Source organism: Neodiprion virginianus, chromosome 3 (assembly GCF_021901495.1).
Source record: "Neodiprion virginianus isolate iyNeoVirg1 chromosome 3, iyNeoVirg1.1, whole genome shotgun sequence".
Lineage (NCBI taxonomy): Eukaryota > Metazoa > Arthropoda > Insecta > Hymenoptera > Diprionidae > Neodiprion > Neodiprion virginianus.
Genome location: NC_060879.1, coordinates 5,321,119 through 5,342,540, shown reverse-complemented (window position 1 = coordinate 5,342,540; position 21,422 = coordinate 5,321,119). Strand labels below are relative to the sequence as shown.

General features: G+C 38.0%; 1 protein-coding gene across 6 annotated transcripts in view; it reads left to right on the top strand.

Moving 5' to 3' along the window:
• The window catches only part of LOC124299495 (zinc finger protein chinmo), a 100,180-nt gene extending 80,544 nt beyond the window's left edge, over positions 1–19,636 (top strand). For all 6 annotated transcript variants that reach the window (XM_046752728.1, XM_046752725.1, XM_046752730.1 and 3 more), the window contains exon 7: positions 18,877–19,636. In XM_046752728.1, the coding sequence (XP_046608684.1) occupies positions 18,877–19,094 (218 nt within the window). In that variant the 3' untranslated portion in view covers positions 19,095–19,636. The remainder of the gene's footprint in view (positions 1–18,876) is intronic.
• The last annotated feature ends 1,786 nt before the right edge of the window (positions 19,637–21,422 follow it).

Sequence of the window (21,422 nt, the reverse complement as noted above, 5' to 3'; positions counted from 1 at the left end):
CTCTCTCTCTCTCTCTCTCTCTCTCTGCGTGCGTTTGCGTATACACTGCATGTATACCTATTTATATCGTCAGGGTTTTATTTATTCGAATGATCCGATCGAAGGTTGCTGCTGCTGCTTGCCTATTTTACACCCCCTCCCCTCCTCTCCTCCTCCTCCTCCTCCTCTCACCCCCCCTCGGCGAATTAGAGAGATACCTGAAAAATTTACGGCGATACAGGCAATATTAACTCAACTTTGGACGGTTTAAATTTGATTTTTTATTTTTTTTTCCATTAGTTCTTTACACACGTGCATCTATGTATATATATATATATATATATATATATATATATTATATATTGTTACAAAGGGTGAAATCACCCGTCTCACTCTCCTTTTACTAATCTAGTAGTGATCATAGATAAAAGAAGCTTATAAACCTCTTATGTCTTTAAAAATAATAAGATTGCTGCGTCAACCAACTTGTTTCAGACTTTAAACTAGAAACACGTTCTCTGCTATTAAAGCTTTTCGATAACATTTTATCTGCGCCTTTAATTTGACTCACTAAATAAGCTCACGAATCGATATTTATTTTGCAACGTCTCGAAACGTTACAATATATTAATGCGTGTATTTCTATCCGTCTAACAGGTAGGTCGATATTCACCCTTGACTTCTTTTCCAACTCGGAGATATGTGTTTTTTTCTTGTTTTTCTTTATTTATATATTATGCACATGCATATTGTAAATTAATGTCCCACGTGACATTAAAATTCTATTTCTATAAATCGCGTGTTGTAAATAATTTGTCATTGATCTCATTTCGCGCGATGATTCGACTCTTGATTCTCAAATTTCAATCCTTACTTTTGATGTTTCCACTATCATATAACGATTACTATAATCAATTGTCAGCACGAATTTGCCTCTACGCATCTTTACTCTATCCTATATTTTTTCTTTCATCTTATTCTCTCTCTCTCTCTCTTTCCTTCTCGCGTTTCTTCTCACACTTTTTTTTGTACGAAATATTTGATCGACGATAGAATTTGGCAAAGATGGAGGTTGAAAAAATAAAAAATTGACGCATTCGCCCAAGTGAATTGTTACGTCGACAATCCTTTCTCTTTACAACTAAATTACCGATTTTCTCAATCTCTTCTCCAATTTCGTCTATGAAATATCGAGGCTGCTGCGTAGGTGACGATCGACCGATCAAACTATCACCGTAATCGTGTATCCTTCGACGTTTCCTTTCTTCTCTACTACTTTATCTCCGCTCATTCTCATTCCAATATCCATCACACGCATGCCTCGACGAGTTTCGTACGCGTCATACATTTTATGCACGTACACATGTACGAATATATCTTCATAAGCACGGGCGTTAGTTAAACGCAAGCTGCCGACGACAGTGCGAGTTTTTGTAAAACTAGGTCATGGCTCTGGCGAGCCTTCTCTAGGCCTAACGGCCAAAACCATATGACGCGATGTGTGTATAAGTGTTATTTGTAGTTTAACAGCCTCGCATTTTTACACAGACACTAACAAATACCTTGAGCACGCTTATCCTCCCTGTCTATTCGTAAGATGCGCTCCGTTCCAAATTCCTCTTTTTTTTTGGGAGGGGGGATAGGGACGCGGCAAACGTGCACAGAAACTTACACGCCTGTGTCTTAACTAGTTGAGATGAAAACCCGCGAATCAGCCTTCGACCGTTTAAAAAGATGAAATAGAAGATGTGAGAAAAAATATAAATAATATATGAACAAAAATCTAAGCCAATCGATATAGTTCAAGGCGATTAGATTCGTTCTCGTAATACTTTGTCATATTTTGTCTAATTTTATGACTATTTCGTATATTCGTTACCTGTGTTTTGTTTTCTCTCTCTCTCTCTCTCTCTCTCTCTCTCTTTGAATAATGAGCGATCTGCGATTATTTCAAATTCGTTCGGTGACGTGGTTTGAATAAAAAAAAAAAAAAAAGATTTCCGTGCCAACAAATTGTTAAGCTCAATTATCTGAGGAACGAAGACAGCGAAATAATCGATTCGATTCAAACGTAAGCTTCAATATAATCCTCCTGGGAAATTTTCACAATCGAAGAGAGAGTATTTTTTTTTTTTTTTTAATCAACAAAATTAGTCCGACTATTAATGAACAATATGGGTATATATATATATATAAATAAGGGTGTGTTAGTTTGACGTTTTTTTTTCATTTTTCTGCTCCTACTTTCCGAGTCACTAGGTGATGTCAAGAAAAAAGACATCCAGCGTAGTAAAAAAAATGTTCCCTCAAGTTTAAGTGGATACGGAACTTCTTTTTTCTTTGTTTTCAATTTATTTAACTCGCAAAAAGAAAAAATAAACTATTTTTCGGTCTCTGGTATATAATAGTATATAATATACCGGGACAATATTTTGAAACTTGAAAATGATCCGCGCATGCGCGAGTTTCTTTATCGGCTGTTCTCGCAGGCTGGCCAACCCGAGTTTTCAGCCGTCGAACTGTTTCTGCTGACGATGTGTTCGATACGAATTTTCGAGGTTAGAATCTCGAATAATTTAGGCAGCGACTCGGAAAACTTTGGAAAGCATTCGTCGTCGGGTCGGAAAGTTGATTCTTCGAAGAACGGTCGGAATTCTCAACGCTTGTGCTCTTTGAAAATTCAAACGTAGACATTTTGCGTAGGTTGGCCCGCCTGCGTCGCGGACAAGAATATCGCCGCGTGAAGATTTCGCCGACCATTGAGATTTAATTATTTGGCGCATGCGCGGTTCATTTTCAAGTTCCAAGATAGTGTCCCGGTATATATATGCAGTATATATAATTTTATATATGTATATATTATATTACATAAATATACGCGAGGTTGGTTATAAGGAGGAGGAAAGCGGCGGTCGGTGTGAGACGTTTGCGATCACTTGTTGCGCGATTAGGAAGCGAGATGGCGAAGTTATCTCACATCTCGAATGTCTCAACTTTCCGCTTTGCCCAGGAAAACCGCTGCCGTTGCCGTTGCTGATGCCTGAGCCAAACAATCGTGGGATACATTTGCAACGTTTAAAAATATACCCAACCAGTAGTCTCTTCGGTTTATACGAAAATAACCTGCGCGTATACATATATTTTTAACAATTATATATACGTAACAAACTTTTGTACATGCAAATCTTCCGATCCATGTAAAACTACTAACTTATCTATACGCGAAGATTTTATACGTGCTCACTAAAATGTACGTGCGTAAGTAATTTCATAATTTAAAAAAAAATTTTTTTTTGCACATCGTTATTCTAATTTTTATCAACATTTTTTTGCCAATTCGGTTTGTAATTTAGTAACATAAGAAAACTGATTTTTCGGTTTTATAATTTGAATATTTACTTTCTTGTCGAATTGTTGATGGTTGCGAATTTAATGACTTACTGAAATTTTTTAATAATTAATTTTTTCGAATTCCACGTGTGATTTTTTCGTTCGATGTAAAGTTTATTCGTACAATCTTAGATTTTTAGAGCGAGTTGGAGAATAACATTTTTCCTGTTCCGCGTGTATCTTGCAACTTATGGTGCAACTTTTGAAAACGCTTGTTATAATTGCGCTAATTTGTTTCGAAGATAAGTTTTCTGAAATTCTGAAAATGCTTTTCCCTAACTTGTCATTGCTTTTTCTTTTAATCCTCGAATAAGTCAGTATGAAAAGAGAAACAAAGTACAAATGATAAAACAACGCGAAACGAGAATTCGCACATCCGATCATTTCTTACAACTTTTTCGGACATCGCAGCTGCAATTTTACCACCAAATGTGTTACAGAAGCTTAAAACCTTTGAAATTCTATATTTCGATTTTACCCATTTTCCGATCAATCAATAGCTTCTTTAAAATTCACACCGAATTAATCAAATCCAGAAGCAACTGATTTTATCCGCATGCTGATATCGTTAAATTTTCCGGGTAGGTAGTTTCAAAAATTTTCCAAAAATCGTCAAATCTTGGGAATATCCAACTATCCAACTCGTCGATATATCACACCTGCAATATTACATAAACAATCCGCAAATGGGTATTCATCGATTCTTTCGTCCTCGTGCAAAAGCCACTTCAAAATTGTTCGAAAGAAAAAAAAGGAAAAAACATTGAACAAAAATTGGTCACATCGAGTCATCCCTTCTAAAATTCAGGCAAAACGATTGAATTCCTTATTTCTAAAAAAACAAAACTACACGTTAAATTGTTCAAAAATTTGAAACAAACAAAAAGAAACAAAAAACTTCACCGCATCGCGTGATTTCCCTTCCAAAAGTTTTGAAAAAAAAAAAAAAACCAAAATCAAGTCTCGCGTCCCTCAAAAATTAAAACCGCACCGCGTGATGCCGCTGTAAATTTTGAGAAAAATAAAAATAAATAAATTAACAAAATAAAAAATAAACAAGTTTCTCCGTCCTCTCTCTTCTCTGAAAAAAAAAAAAAAAAAGCGCGATGCGCTTTCAATCGGGGGTTGGCTGCAGGCTGGAAGGGGGAACTCTCTCCTCTCTCTCTCCTCTCTTCCCTCTCTCGTTTCTCTCTCTCTCTCTCTCTCTCTCTCTCTCTCTCTCTCGTTCGCGATTTCTCCTCACGGCTAGGCGACTCGACTCGGGGGGCCGGGGGCGGATTGCCGCGGCACGAGGCACGAGGCACGAGGCAGGTATGAGGCGGCAGAAACGGTTGGCTGTGGCTGCCTGCCTGCCTGCCTGCCTGCCTGGCTGGGTCTAATTCTGGTGACTGCGTTCGCCCCGCGATCAATACGCGCCGCCCGCGTTCGCCTATGCACGTCACTGCCACTGCGCCACCCACCCCAACCCCCCCCCCCCCGCCCCCACCCCAACCCCCTCGCTCTAGGCCAGAGGCGATAATATTCGAAAGAACCGAAGAAGGAGAGACAAAGAAAAAAACCATAAAAAAAAAAACAAAAAAAAAAAAAAATTAGGAAATCTCCTCCTCCCTTCGACGATTCGGAAGTGAAAGAAGAATTGCGAAATATGAGTACGATATATTCGCGAACAATTTGCGAATAGAACGGAAATTGTTGTGCACTTTGATATTTTTATGTGCCAACTTCGGAAAATTATCGATTTCGCGAAATTTTCTTTTATCGGTGTTAATATTGATCATCGAATAATCGCGATCGTGACGGTTTGAAACAATATTTTTATCGCAGATCGCGGTAAATGTTTTGCAAAAGTTTTGGATGTTGATTTCCGAATTTTAAAATGTTTCGTTTTTACGGTTCAGAGAATTAAAAGAAACAATTTCGAAACAGGAAACGACGTTTTGATCGCGAAGTTTTTTTAACGGGTCGTACGGTAATTATCGAATAATCGTGATGTCTTGTTATTGAAAGATATTTTTTACTGCAATCGATTTTTTAAAGTAACCTGCGTGTGAACATTTCTAAAATTTCAGTGAAAAATCTTTTTTAATTTACGTATATACACAACCCTTTCGAATATTTATATAAATCGAGGTTTGATCTTATAATTTAGAAGCTTCTGAAGAGAGCTTGTATTTTTTAAAAGCTTATAGTTTATACTTGTTATATTTGAAAATAACGACGAAACATTTTTACTGGATTTTAACACCAAGCTTTTCGAACAAGGAAAACTTGCTGAATTACGTTGAATTCACTGTTTCTTTGAATCGTGGATATGTCGATAGATCTCGATTATCGAACGGATTTGAAAGACTTGAAATTGAGAAGTGTGCGAACTGTACTTAAATTTCGCTGTAACAATTTTTAATTCGTGCGTTAAATTTCGTTGCCCCGAACCACGTTTATTCAAATAATCAGTTGTTTTTCAAATATTATGCGAGTTACGGAAAAATGGATGAAAATATTTCAGTGCTATTTTTATATTTATTCTCGTTTTTGATTTTTTTTTTTTTTTTTTACTACGCGAATATTTATTCAAAATTAATTGAAATAGAAATTCCGAAAATCGTCAGTGAAATTTGCCCGTGTATAAAAAGAATACATTTTTTTTAATCTCAATTTATTTTCTTGCCTTGATCAAAAAAAATACAATCCATGATTTTTGTACAAAATCATCGCCATTCTCTGTACTTTGGCACACGTACCGTCAAATTTCCCGCGCATTAGCTTATCGAAACGAGTTCGAAAGAACGTACGTGATTGAAAAAAAAAAAAAAAAAATTAAAATTTGACAGGTGGCGAGAAAGAAGTAATTAAAAAATAATTCAATCACCAACGGAGCAAGATTTTGGTAACAGTGAATTTCATTGTCCATTAGTATACATTGATCAACGCGACTCTCCGACTATTCGTCGTGAACGAAAAACGAAGAGAGAAATAGAGTAAGGAGAGTTTCTCTGTTCGGTTTTGCGCGTTCGTTGAGCGATTAATTAACCATTCGCAAATGGTATAACAACGTGCACGTATACAAAACATCGAATCTAGACGCGTGCATAGGAAACGACAGCGACGGCCTGTGGATACAAGGTGAATTATTTAGTGACCCGAATTCGTGAGTATCGTTCGTTGGTCGATCGGCCGGGGAGTGAAAAACCGGGGGAATATCATCGGTTGCAACGATCCTCTTCGCAATCGGGTGTAGAAGCGAAGCACAAAGCTCGTTACACCGAATAACGCGCATGTGTCATGGCGACTTCGTCGCAAACCGGGCTATGCATAAATTTTGTATAACGGCACTTGTACGATAATTTATTTTAATTCCAAATGAAAAAAATCGTTCCATTTTCAACAATGGTATAATGATATTCAATAGATTTTTGCCCGACTGTTAGGTACCGGAATTGGAAGAGAAAATTGTCCAATTTCTCACAATTCGTTTTTACACACTGAGAGACATTTTTAGTTCCGGTTACCGCTCGGTCCTTGACTATTTTCATTTTTTATCACAATCGGAAAATATAGTTCTGGGTACCAAATGACAATTAGTTTTCTAGCTGTTACCGGAAAGTCTAGTATCCGTTGCTATTCTCTCTCATTACGATCACTCTTGCTATATTTTCTTGCAACTGTTGCGAAAATTTAACGCTTGTGCAGCGATAAATTGACGTTAAAGCTTTGTTTAACTAATAAAATAGAGTAATCCCCAGAAACTGATTTTGCGTTGCAATAACCAAAAAAGGATCGACGAAAGCGCAAAATGTTTAGGCGTACCTCTCTTTTCGTAATTCCAACAATATTCAAACAGTTTTTTTAACGATACCTGTTTTACTCAATTTTTCTAGCTACTGTAACAAATGAAATTTTCCCCACAAATGCAACTTTCTCATCCCCGAATTATTATTTTTTTTTTATTTACATTCTTGTCAAAATCATGAAGAAAATTGCCAGTGTAGACAGATTAATTTTTCTTTCTTATGATCGGAAATCCAGTTTATTTGAAGTAAACCTTATTTTTCTCTAATTTCAAACACACTTTACGTTCGTATAAATTTACAGAATTAATATAAAATCAACTACGAACGATTTTTTTCGCCCAGTTCGATAACGAGGTTGGAATTTGATGGAAATTTTCGAATATTCGGCGGAGATTACAAACCGCGTTTTGCTCTACTAGGGTGCAGGTTACGCAATGGAAGGAGAAGCGGATCGATTTCTGCGTGCGGTGCATCGTTGAAAGAGGAATGATTAACTCGCTGATAAGTATTCCGTACACTGAGAAAAATTTCATTTGTTAGGGTAACTATAAAAAGTTGAGTAAGACGGGTATCGTTAAAAAACAAACTGTTTGAATATCGTTGGAATTACGAAAAACGAGGGACGCCTAACCATTTTGCGCTATCGTCGATCCTTTTTTAGTTATCGCAACGCAAAATCAGTTTCCGAGGTTAACTCTACTTTTTTTTAGTCAAACAAGGCTTTAACGTAAATTTATTCTTGCACGAGCGTTAAATTTTCGCAACAGTTGCAACAAAATACGGCAACAGTGATCGTAATGCGAAAGAATAGTAACGGATACTAGACTTTCTGGCTCACCAGCTCTTAAGATAGAAAACTAATTTTCACTTTCCACCTAGAACTATATTTTTCGCTTATTTTAAAAAATGAAAATATATAAAGACCCGAGCGGTAACCGGAACTAAAAATTTCCCTCAGTCCAACCGAGATATTCGGCAGAAGGGACGAAAAAAAGAATAAACATGCGTAATTCGATAAAGCACGATTTTTTTTTTTTTTTTTTTTGTTCTCGTAACGATAATTACCCGCAAATAAATGACATCTGTTTTTCCTTTCGTTCTCTTTCCTCTCTTCATCCGTTACCTGGATTTTTTTCAACGCCGTGTAATACGGCGATATATTCGCCCTTGTATGCTGCACTGTTCCATGCGTATAATACACGTATCGTATATTGCCATGCGCGTAATGCCTCTAGGCACGCACGTCCGATGCGAATGTACGCACGTGCATGAATTTACGTACATGCATGCGTGTGTATGTATTAAATACGCACGTATACGTCTACGTGCCGTTGAGGGATACGCGTGTTTGTGAATTTGCGGGTGTCTGCGTGTCTATAAAGGGAGACAAAGGGTAAAGTGAACTTTCCGAACACGCGCTTTATCGATTTCTATATAGGTATATATATATACATACATTATATATACATACATATATATACATATATATATAATGCATGTACCCGGTTACGTCGCATTTCGAGTGTACGTTTTGTTGTTTTCATTATTATTATATACGTGCTTCGTTTCCGATCATTAGACTGCGGGTTAATAATCAAAACTTGTTGGTAACGAAATTGTACGAATCGATTTTCGTGAATTTTTAATCACCGGATATGAATCTGGCTCCAACGTTTCTCCGAGCTTTTCGTTCTGGTTCCTTTGTGTTGAACGGGTTTCGAAATTGTTGCGGAAAAACGAAACTAGGCCGTATGTTGAATGTCTGTAACTTTGGAATGCGAGGCGAAAAAAGCTTGCAAGTCCAGCTTGAAAATTTGGATGGAATGTGACATTTTTTTACGAATCTCGTAGCAATTTTTATTCTTGAATTTTTAGTCTCCAGTCCGATAGAGATGCAAAAAGAGTGTTTAATAATGAAAATAAAATATATGTAGAACCCGTTGTCGATCTGTAGACTCGAAAATTACTAAAACCGTTTTTCTCACGTTTATCGAGAAGCTGTAACTTTGAGAAAAAATGCGCTCAAGACTTTAAAACCAATTGAACGCGGTTTGTGAAAAAAAAAAAAAATTCTCAGAACTGTTTTTATTTTTTATTTTACCAAGAAACTAGAAGCGTCAGAGACTTTTTTCACTCAGACTCGAATTCCGCCACAAGAGTTTTTTGAGTTTCATTTCTGGTGATTGAAAAACATAATATGAAAATCACGGTGTTTGTAAATATTTTCTGACAAAAAATAATTCGCATCTGATTTTACAGATCGTTTGCATTCACTGCGGGATACAATATTCTCAAATATAAAATCAACGAAACTTTGGCATTAAAATTCGAACATTTCTGCAAAAATCATCCAACTACCGATCCTTCAAATATCTTCATGACACACTCTGCGAGTATACAAGTTTTCGAGACAAATGTGCGTTTATTTGAAGTATTCGTCGAATTCGCCAAGTAAAAAATACCGATATAAACTATATTTTTTACTATAAATGTATCGGGTTCTCACTGATTCTACAGCGAATTCTGCATTTTTGCCAGGTATATTTTACCAAAAAAAACGAAAAAAAAATACCAGACGCGTGCTTCTTTTCTAGCAGTTTTGAGTAAAATCTGCTCTCCCTCATTCTCTCCGGTGTTGAAAAGAAAAATTTTTAGTTCCGGTTACCGCTCGGTCCTTGACTATTTTCATTTTTTACCACGATCGAAAAATGTAGTTTCAGGTAGAAAATGAAAATTAGTTTTTGGGCTATTACCGGAAAGTCTGGTATCCGTTACTGTTCTTTCTCATTGCGATCGCTGCTGCTATATTTTCTCGCGACTGTTGCGAAAATTGAACGCTAGTGCAAGAATAAATTGACGTTAAGGGGGTATTCTAGTGTAGAAATTTGAAAAAATCGATTTTTTTTTTTTTTTTATATTTTCAAAGCTTAACCTTTCAAGAATGTGTCCTTAAAAGGACAAGTCAAAATTTCAATTATTTTCAGAGATATAGCTATTTTAGTGACACGTCTTCAATACTGGCTCGGCTGGAACGAATTTTACTCGAAACTTTAAACGCGTTTTTCTCAAAACTACATTTTTCAAAACGGTTGACATGATTTCTCAAGTTCTATTGAACCGATTTACTTGAAATTTGGTGAGAATCTTCTCAATACATGTCTCTATCGCACGAACTATTATTATAACGAAATAATAATTTTTACTATTTTTAAAAAATTCAGAAACGTCCAAAAAAGTAAAAAAAAACGTATTATTTTTTCGGACAGCCGTAATTTGGCAAAAAAAAATTTTTTTTAGTTAGTACGATAGCTGCATTTATGTAGATTAATAATCTTTTTTTTTTTTTTTTCTGATTTTGAAAATGCTTGCAATCGTGACAACATTGGCGCGCCATTTTTTTTGTACCCCCCACTTCAACAACTCATAGCACTTTCAATTTTGTATTTTTTGACTTGTTTTTTTTTTTTGTAATCGTGAAATAATAATAAACGCCTGATAAAAAAACGGATGGTAAAAATATTTTTTGTTTTTTGTTTATAGCACTTCAAAAAACACCTCAAATTCATGCCTCTACACTAGAATACCCCCTTAAATCCTTGTTTAACTAAAAAAAGTATAGTAAACCTCGGAAACTGATTTTGCGTCGCAATAACCAAAAAAGGATCGACGATATCGCAAAATGTTTAGGCGTGCCTCGTTTATCGTAATTCCAGCGATATTCAGACGGTTTTTTTTTCAACGATACCTGTTTTACTAAATTTTTCTAGCTGCTGTAGCGAATGAAAATTTTTTTCTCATCGAATAAGCGAGAGAGCAGCGAAATAGGTAAAAATTTTAGCGACCTTGTTGAAACCTGCGGCCCTGAGCAGAGCGTTAATTGTCGAGCCGAGGATGTACTTTTACCTCGAGAGAATGTGCGTGCGGGGTTCTCGACGCACAATGCGTAACTCTATATCGCCGAGTTGTCCCCCGATCTCTCGAGCCTCGCCTCTTCCTTACGCACATGCATCCATCCATCCACCATCCGCCATCCTCCATTCGCTGGAGAACAAAGCCGTTGGTTCCTTGGTTCGCAGCCAGCGATCCATCCATCCATCCACCCATCCATCCATTCGTTGCTGCCTACCTGCCCATGCCGAAGGTTTGAAACACGCACGGTGCATTGTGGGTCTGGGTGTGCGTGCGTGCGTGCGTGCGTGCGTGCATCACGCACATACGAAAATTGTTTCCCTCTTCCTCCGCTAGAGGCACCACTTTCCGGAAGAAGAGGAACCCGCAATCGATATCCCCGGATATGCGTTTGCGGATTTTCCACGAGGTCTGCGTAATTCCTCCTCTTCCTCCTCCTCCTCCTCCTCCTCCTCCTCCTCTTCCTCCTCCTCCTCCTCCCCTTCGCTCTCTTGGTTGCACCCCGACGCAAACCCTCCAAAAATCCCGAGGGCTCGTTTCATCGCAGAGCGCGATGTTACAGCAGCTGTCAGGGAAATATTCAGCTAAAGGATAACCCGGATACGTAGGAGAGGATTTAATGAGGATGGGACGGGAAATTTTCATCGAGGGTTTAATTCGAGGGACTCGCGTATCGTTCGAATTTTACATTCGCGATTAGTTTCAACAACGTGTTTCTAAACTCGAAGAAATTTCCAAATAGTCCAGAAGTACAGTTGAACGCGTTAATTCCTCGACGATTTTAATCGCGGTCGAATGCTCGGCGTCCATGCGCCTGAATCATTTTCATCTCTTAGTCCTGTCACAGTTTATTTACAACTTAAAATCATCTTTGTCACTTCGCATAACCCCAAAAACCCCCGAGTAACAAGTTTCGCCCAGAATCATGGAATTTTTATAGTTTTTTTTTTTTTTTTTCGATCTTACATCCGCCATCTTGGATTTAGAAATTATCAAATTCCTACTTCAGATTCGTGTTCAGCTGCGCAAAAAAAAAAAAAAAAATTCACGCCAATATATTGAGCTTGAAAGGGTTGACTTGTTTTCGGTCTAAAAGAAAATTCGATTTCAATTCTACACGAATTATGCGACAATGCGATTCATTTTCTCACGTCAGCTGCGTCGCCAGTAATTGTCACACAATTCGTATAGAATTGAATTCGAATATTCTTTCGGACCGAAAACAAGTTAGCCGGAAAATTGAGGTATTTACATATTTTATTGTACATATGTTTCTTTTACGTAAATTTAATAGATTTTTATTTTTTTTTTTTTACCAGCGACCACCTAATTTACGTAAAATTGATCGACGGTTTGGAAAATTTCGCCAAGACAGAATTTGAACAACGACGCGTGTCGACAACAACCGATAAATTATGGTTTTTGTTTGCTGTTTTTTTTTTTTCTTTCTGACTTCCACTCGCAGGTTGTTTGACCTAGCTAGTATTTCAGGGTTATTACATCACGCATCGTCATATATTGTAGAAATAGACCCACTTGCTATAATGCAAGGCGCTATTTGCGAATGCACGCTATCTGCGGACCTGACGGATTTCCGGTTTCCTCGAACGTTTAAGCAAGCGAGTAAAAAGATAAGAACAAATGTTATGCGCGTGTGTTTGATCGCGTGCATGCGCGTAATATAAACACACGGCCGTGTATTTATTACATGGACGAAGTGAGATATGTGGGAAACACGGAATATATGATAAAATCAGAAGATACTTATTACGCTTATTGCCACGGAAAGATAGAAACGAAATAAAAACTATAAGTGGAACTTGAAACTCGGAGGTTGTACACAACTGAGACGCAGAGGTTCTTTTTTCTTTTTTTTTTTTTTTTTCAATACCTCTGACGATGCAGTCGCCTGAGAAATATCCTTCTATACACTTAGACATATGATTATACATAGAAGAGACGAAAATCAAGCACAGGCAAGTAATACTCGAAAAGCATTCGTTTCACGGTTTGTGTCGTAAAATTTTAGAATATCGTAAAGAGGAAGGAGAATAAGGAAAAAAAAAGATAAAAGAACCCCGCGAAATCTCGTTGGAATGAAAATAAATCCATGTTTCAATGATTCATGATTCAAAATCATCTTTCACCAAAAATCGATACCTAGTTACAAAAACGTGTCGTATATAAACAGAGTATCGTTAATTTCCACCGGTTGTAGTTTATTATTTATTTATTTTTTTTTTTTTTGTTTTCCTCTCTTCTTCATCGGGTCAAAAACATCTCGCGAACAAAATTTGCTTGGGGTAGGATGTGGTTCGAGGTGTTAAGGTCGTCTCGTGTGTACTTTCGTAAGAAAGAAAGACAGAAGGGAGAAGGGTGCAAACAGAGCGAGTGAGAAACATCCCGCAGGATCATTACTCTTGATCACTCCCGTCACTCTTTCTCTCTCTCTCTCTCTCTCTCTCACTCTTTCTCTGTTTCTTTCCCTCTCTGGAGCGGCGATAGGACGGGGGCGGAGGGGGAGGATTTGTTTGGGAGTTTGACGTCTGCAGAATTCTGGGTTACTTGGACCAGCCGAAGGGACCCCGTTGCGCAGGTTATGGTCACCCCGGTCGTCGGGGTGCCGAGAAACCAGGTGGGGGTGGCTGGGCGATCCACCCCGTCTTCAGATCGGAGCAGCGCCCTTGATTTCCTTTTTTTTTTTTTAACTTTTCCCCGTCAAATTTGCCCCTTTTCGTTACCTCAATGTTTTCATTATTTTCCTACCGCGAAGTTGTGCCAGTTTTTTTTTTTTGAAAATTTCGTCAAGGTTACTCGAGCCGTTCAACCCCCTGAATTTTTTCCCAAACTTTCGGTGTGCCTGAGATTTTTCGTCGAGCTTTTCCCTCTCGGGAGGCTTAGAATTTTTATTCCGTCATTTAAGTCTCAGAGATACGAGGGTAATTCGTCGTGGTTCTTAGGCTTTTTGAACAGTTATTCTTGAAAGTTTGACTTTCGTCAATGTCATCCGTGAGCCTTACGACTTCTAATTTCTTCACTTTAATAAGTCGTATATATCACTTTCTCTTATCTCCTTCAGCCTTTGCGATTAGTTTCTTGATTCTCTTTTCAAACTTGTCAATTTTATTTCCTTCAAGCTTTCGTGTTTTTTTTTTTTCCATCCTTTCACTTCCTCCCAAGTTTTGGATATCTTTAATACTTTCCCTGCAATTTTTCATACTTATTCATCCGTTTTCTTCGTCGCTGTTTCGAATATTTTAACACTTTTTTTTCCATTCCCTTCTTACAATTATTATTTTGTTTTTATTATTCTCGTACTTGTTTCACGAACTTGGCCGGATTATCATCTCGTTGTTTGTCATCCCGTGTCGTACGACGCGACGAGAAAAATCCCTGAAAAAATCAGCAAGCTCCATTTTGTCTCATCCTGTATTTTCTACGGTGTTACGCCGGTGCAGACGTTGTACATATACATGTATATATATATACACCGCGATGACTAGGCGCCATTGGATTAAATGGGTCAAGGGCCCCCTGCGACCGTTACACGCATCGCTTCCCTATTTCCTCCGGATATATTTTTCTCTTCCCCTTACATACTTTCTATTTCACCCGTTCTCGTTTCACCAGCGAAAAACAAAAAAAAAAAAAAAAGTATAGAAAAAATAGCAAATCGTCGCGCCAAATTTTGACGCCTTTTCTTTTCATGTATAATATTATAACAACGTATGCATACGTTCGTCTCGAAACGTTGTTGTCAGTGTTACTTTTTCATTCCTTTTTTCCACGGAACTCCCCCTTCGCCAAACTGATTGAACAAAATTAAAACGAGATCCTTGTAATTTCGAAATATTCCAGAATTACGAAAAGTAATCGCAAGTTTCGTAAAATCTGTTGGAAGAAAAAAAAAGAAAAAAAAAAAAAAAACTCGAAGTCAAGTCGTAAAGTGTCACCAAATGAACGCAACGTAATCACTTGACGAATATACCCATATTATATAGTGACATTACTCTGCGTGGAATTTGAAAATCGTGATAAAATAACGTAATCGCGTGCGAAAAGGAGCAAATGACCTGACGAGACAAGAAAAAGAAAAACACACACACACACACGCATAGCCAAGATAAAAAGAAGCAAAAAGAAGAGAGAAAACAAAAGAAAAAAAAAATAAATAAATAGAAAAATAAAAAAAAAAAAAAAAAAACATATCCAAAGATAAATCTCGCAACGTAAAAAGGAAAGATTTTCCGTTGTAACGTTTTCAACTTCCCTGCGATTTGCATCGTTCATTCGAAGGGCGAAAGGTTGGGATAGGGCGGGGAAAAGCGAGTGATAACGGTTCTTCTTCCTCTTTCTATTCTCAACAAACCCTGCACCTTCAATCCAACGAAACTCTAACTCTGTAACCTAACCTAACCTAACACCACCAATCTTATCCATTTGTTTGTTTGGCGCCGAGCGTTAAGTCGCGCCCGCGGGTATAATTTATATATCTACGGACGAGCCAGCGGCAAAGGGTCGCGGGGGCGTAGATGAGGGCCTCGGAGGGGGTGGTCAGGCGTCAGGCGGGGAGAAGAGAGAGAGAGAGAGAGAAAAAAAAAAGAAAAAGAAAAAAGGAACAGAGCCGCGGAGGCGGAGGCGTCGCGGCGGCGAAGGGTGGAAGGGGCGTCAGGGGAAAGGGGCAGGGCGGGAGGCCGCAGACCTTGGTGGGCTCTTTCGTAAGTTGACCTTCTTCCGCGACGTCGGGGCTTTTCCCCTTCCATGTTACACACACACACACACACACACACGCATATATATATATACGTACATTAAACCTACACCGCACGCTTGCGTCGTCGTTGCGCGCTATGTTCGCATTTTTACGTGTAACGTGGGTATGCGTATGCATGCGCTTGCGCGCGTGTGCGTGTATAGGTGACGGTGATATACTTCGAGGTTGAACTTCTATGCCGGTGCTGTTTGTGGCGGCCCTCAAAACGCCGACGCGACGCGACGCCACGCAGCGCGATGCGGCATCCGAACTTACACACGACGCTTGTCGTCTTTAAGGGACATGGACCACTGACGTAAGCTCGTAACTTCTCCGCTTCCACTCGATGACCTTCGCGCGAAACATCGTCCTACTACGCGGTGATATTGCATATGTCGGGTTGTTCTTTAGCGGAAATGTTACCGCCTCGGTTATCTAACGTTTGGTGAATTCGCCTGCATTTATGCAATTCGGATCACATTTGAACGGAATTCGTCTGAATTCGTGCAATTCAAAACTCATGCTGCAGATATCCGCCTATAGTTATGCTATTTAAGACAACTTTATCGTATTACGCCTGCAGTTATGCAACTCAATACACATTTTATCGAAATACGCCTGCAGCTATGCAATTCAGAGTGTATAACGACTACAGTCCGCCTGCACCTATGCAATTTAAGATGCATATTACAGGAATGCACTCCCAGTTGTCAGGGTTGCGGCGGATTCTTGTCAGACATGTGTTCCGGACAACATAAATCTAAGCAGACTTACCGATTTAATCTTGTTGAATAAAGTTAAATCGTCCATTTGATATTTCTACGAAATAATTCGCAATGCGTTGAGCTGTTAACAAAAAACTAAAATAGAACATGTTGGGGATTCTGGTAGGTCTGTTTGTTTTATGCATTTTCTTCCTTTTTCTCGATGGAATTTCGCGGAAATCGCTATTATACCTGCAGGGCTTCGTCTTTGGTTAGCGGACATGGTCATAGTCATGGTCATGGTCGGGATCGTAGTCACGTTCATGGTCAGAGATGGAAAACGAAACGCGAACAGCAAAGAAATTAGTTTATTATGGAAAAATATTGTAATAACGACGATGCTGCAGGTTCGTAAACCATGGAGCAGTTTCATATTTATTGCTTCAAGGATACCTTCATGGTTTTCTTATGCATATTACAGGTGTATTACACATGAAATATTTTCAACCGATGAAAGCCCTTGACTTTTCGAACGGTGTCCTCGATTCCATTTGGTATTAGGCCACGCATCGCGATTGATGAAACTGATTAACGCGTAGATTATTTCATCCATCCCTGTGTAAATTAAAACCGTTTGCCGCAGTTTTGTAATCAATGCCACAAACGTCTCTATAACCGCATATATTTATGATCCCGTGAAAGATTTGCAACTTAAAAATTTGGCAAATATTTTTACCACGAAATTTCGCTACCGATTAAAAATTTTGCAATCACCTTACACGTATAATCAACGAATTTATTCAACGATTCGTTAAATCGCTGTGTCGATTTCCGAAAGCTTGACATCGGTGTTCAAGCATAACAAGAATCTTCCTTATTCGCTGCAGCGTTTTTCAACACGACGAGAACGTTGACTTTTTTAAATCGGCGAACATGACGCGGGTAAACCTGATCGTAGATAAATACTAATGTCCATTTTTTTTTTTTTTTTTTTCTTTTTTGCAAATAAAACGCAGCGTGTCGAGTAGCTGAAAACAGGTGCGTGAATAGGCATAAATTTCTGTCATATACTACAAGTCGTATAGAACTCTGCCCGCTCTTGGGCGTTTGAATCGTAACGTGACTCGGTATAAAATAAAACGATTCTGGATGGGGGGAATAAACGGGAGGAGAACGACGAGGGAGGGCGGGAAACGAGGGGGAGGAAGAAATCTGTCGTTTCTCTCTCTCTCTCTCTCTCTCTCTCTCTGTGCGTACGTGTGTGCGTCTGCACGGTTGTGCACGGGCCTTTATCGGCGGTGACCTAATCGAGTTAGAAGGAAGTGAATTAGTTAGCGTTGTATACGAGCCTGATGGCCTTGCACGCGCCGAGAAGCCATTGGCCTGCGCAACCGAGGCTGCAGCGATAGAAGGAGGCCCCAGGCTAACCCAATGAAATTTTATTTATACGTACGTCTATACATTCACACGCACAAACACGCACGAACACACACTCACGCACACACACGCGCGAATGCAATCGGCTCGATAACAACCGCGCAAACACTGGTCGACGTTTTATTAAACGTCCCCGCACGTGGATTATTAAATCATGCTGCAACTCTCGTTACAAATTTATTGCAAACTCCCGGACAGACGATATATTTCATTGATATTTGAACTCGAATGGGAAATCTGCCGCTGATTTGCGATATTTTTTTTTTTTTTTTTTTTTTTTACGCGATTGTATCGTTTTTCTGAAAAATTTAGCGACAGTCGTTTGGCAATTTGCAAATTGAACCGTGCCGCGTGTCGCTGCGAGGTAAAACTTTGGTAAAACTGTAAAGTCAAAAAGGCGATTTTCATTGAAAACAAAATTGCCAAATTTTTTAATGCAAGGTGAAAAATAACAAACAACAGCGTTACCTGGGTAAACTCATAAACCAATAAAATCAGTTTGATTTTTTCGATCTCCGATGACCCAGCGAAATTAATTACAAACGTCACAGCAAAGATAAACTGCGAACGGCATAGTTTTTAATATGTTTCATTGAAATTTTTAGAAAATGTTCTTGAAACGCTACTCCACAATACCGTAATCGGTTAATTTAAAATACATTGCCTGTATCTTGTAAATAAAATGTTTAAAAAGGCGGCTTTTTTTTCACCGAATCAACGATACTCCCCCACCTTAAGTACGAACAAACGTCTGAACATTTTTCACGCGTTACAACATTTGTTCGCGTAACATTGAATCGATGTTCGATATCGTAGAAAAACCACGGATCGAGGAATATCCCCGGAGGGGTGGGGGCGGGGAGGGGTAATTTTATCGTTCAAAAATTGATCCATTTCGTACGGCGTTTTTCAGGAAAGAAGCTCAAGTGTCCATTCTGCGAGCGGCTCTACGGTTACGAGACGAATCTTAGGGCACACATACGGCAGCGTCATCAGGGTATAAGAGTGCCATGTCCATTCTGTTCGAGGACATTTACAAGGAACAACACGGTCCGACGTCACATCGCGAGGGAACACAAAACCGAGCTGAGTCTAAAGGCTTACCAGCAATCGAACGCGGCTACGCAGTAGCCGATGCTCGCCGAGAAGAAGGCGGCTTTCTAAGGAGCCGAATTACGGGGAGGAGGACGGGGGATGGGGATGGGGTTGAGGATGAGGTACCGCAGACCGTTGTTGGAAATTAATTATATCACATTATGTTACGCCCGATTATTCACCCATACGTGCATCCATCCATCCATCCATCCATCCACCGGCCGACGCACCCCCACCCTCCCAATCCAAAAACCCTGTGTAAACAACCCCAAACTGTTGGACCTGCCCAAAAAATTCACCCAACGAACGCAACGCGAAACTATGCGTCGAGAGGATTCGTTAATTCGCTTAGCGTTTTTACCCTGACAATTGATTGTATTCGACACGTGCATGCACGTACGATGTGAGCGATTGTTCGAACGTATGCTGCTGACGCGTCGCGTTACGTCGTCAAACTGTCCGAGCGAGAGAAAAGAACGGGGATGATACGTGAAGACGGAAGAAGACGATGACGAGAGAAAATTGTTGATGATGAAAAAAAATAAAAAAAAAAAAACAGCAAACAAACAAACGCAAAACAAAAAAAAAATAAACAAAAAACACCAACACAGACAAAACGGAGACATCTGTGTATAAATATGTGTGTGTATAAATATATATACATATATATATATATCCTAATATATATATACACACATTAATGTGTTGCATGTAGAATATAGATACATGTATACATACACATACTATTGCACATGTCATGCAGTATGCTAAACTGCCAACTTCGTACATCTACAATAACTACTACTACTATTATTATTATTATCGGTGTTGTTATTGTTATTATTATTGCTATTATTATTATTATTGTTGTTGTTATTGTTTATTATTATTGTCATCTTTAAGTATAGCTGGTATATAAATATATATATATATATATATATATATATATATATATATATATATATATATATATATATATATATATATATATATATGTATACGTACATACTTATATACAGATATATCGTGTAGAACGGCAAAAGAAAATATCGAGAAAGTAAGGAAAGCAAAGAAACAAAAACAAAAACAGAACAAAAAACAAACAAACAAACAAAGAAACAAGGGGCTGGTTTTCGCGGTTACCAAAGATAATAAAAACATGCATATTATATATATATATATACATGCATACATACATATATATATATATATATACATTTATATGTAAAGTATTCAGTCGTTACTGAATTTATAATTTTTCTAAATCGAAGAGAAATTAAAAAAAAATAAATAAAAAAAAAACGGGTATATAAATACGTGTGTGACTGCGTGTGTGTGTGTGTGTGTGCGTGTGTAAACTGAAACTCAAAACCTTGGGGGTGAGTTTACTACTGCATATTATTGTTATTATTCCTCTCGGCAGAGAAAAACAAAAAATCACCGGACTAGACGCGTTGAGGGGAAAAAAAAGGATGAGATGAGAAAAAAATTTCGAAACCGTCGAAAATTAACGACGAACCAAAAACACCAAAAAATAAAAAATGAAAAAATAAATACGTCAAATAAACAAAAATAAAATTTAACGAAATCAGCGAAAGAATTTTAAAAGCTGTATTGTTTTAGATCGAACGTAGGTTAAATTTAGTAATTGTTGAACGGCAGGCTTTGAGATATCGTACATAATGTATGAATAATGATAATTGTAATCATCCGAACGTTTTATTTTATTTTTTTAATATCCACATTATCCTTACTTTGATGTAGTTTTCTTCGTTTACTTTTCGAGATGATTTCGAAAAAAAAAAAAAAAAAAAATCCTGAGAGATTGGGTGGGATGCGAAAAGTATCAGCGAAATATGTTAGTAATAAAAAACGAAACTGTTCGAACCAGTTTCAAAATCGTGTTTACAAATAATCGTAACAACCATGAGACGATGCAGCGTCGATTTAAAAAAAATTTACGGGAACCAGAAAACGAGGGTGAAAATTGAGAAAACAAATGAATATATATATATATATATTATACACACATATGTATCCATATTATACATACGTACCACAAAACTAGTCAATGAAAGTGCAACGGCAAAAGTAAAAGATTATTACTATTATATTTCTCTTGGGTTAAAAAAAAAAAAAAGAAAAAAAACGTAATTACGGAAATTTAAACCGAAATAGAAAGTATACAATATACATACGTACGTCCGTACGTACACACAGACACACGCAAACACACGCAATATACATAGATATGTATTATAGCAGTAACATATACATATATATATATATATATAAGAGAAGTAGAAATATTTAATAGAACAATATGCAAAGAAAATGCGCGCAGGAATATCATATAATATTTGA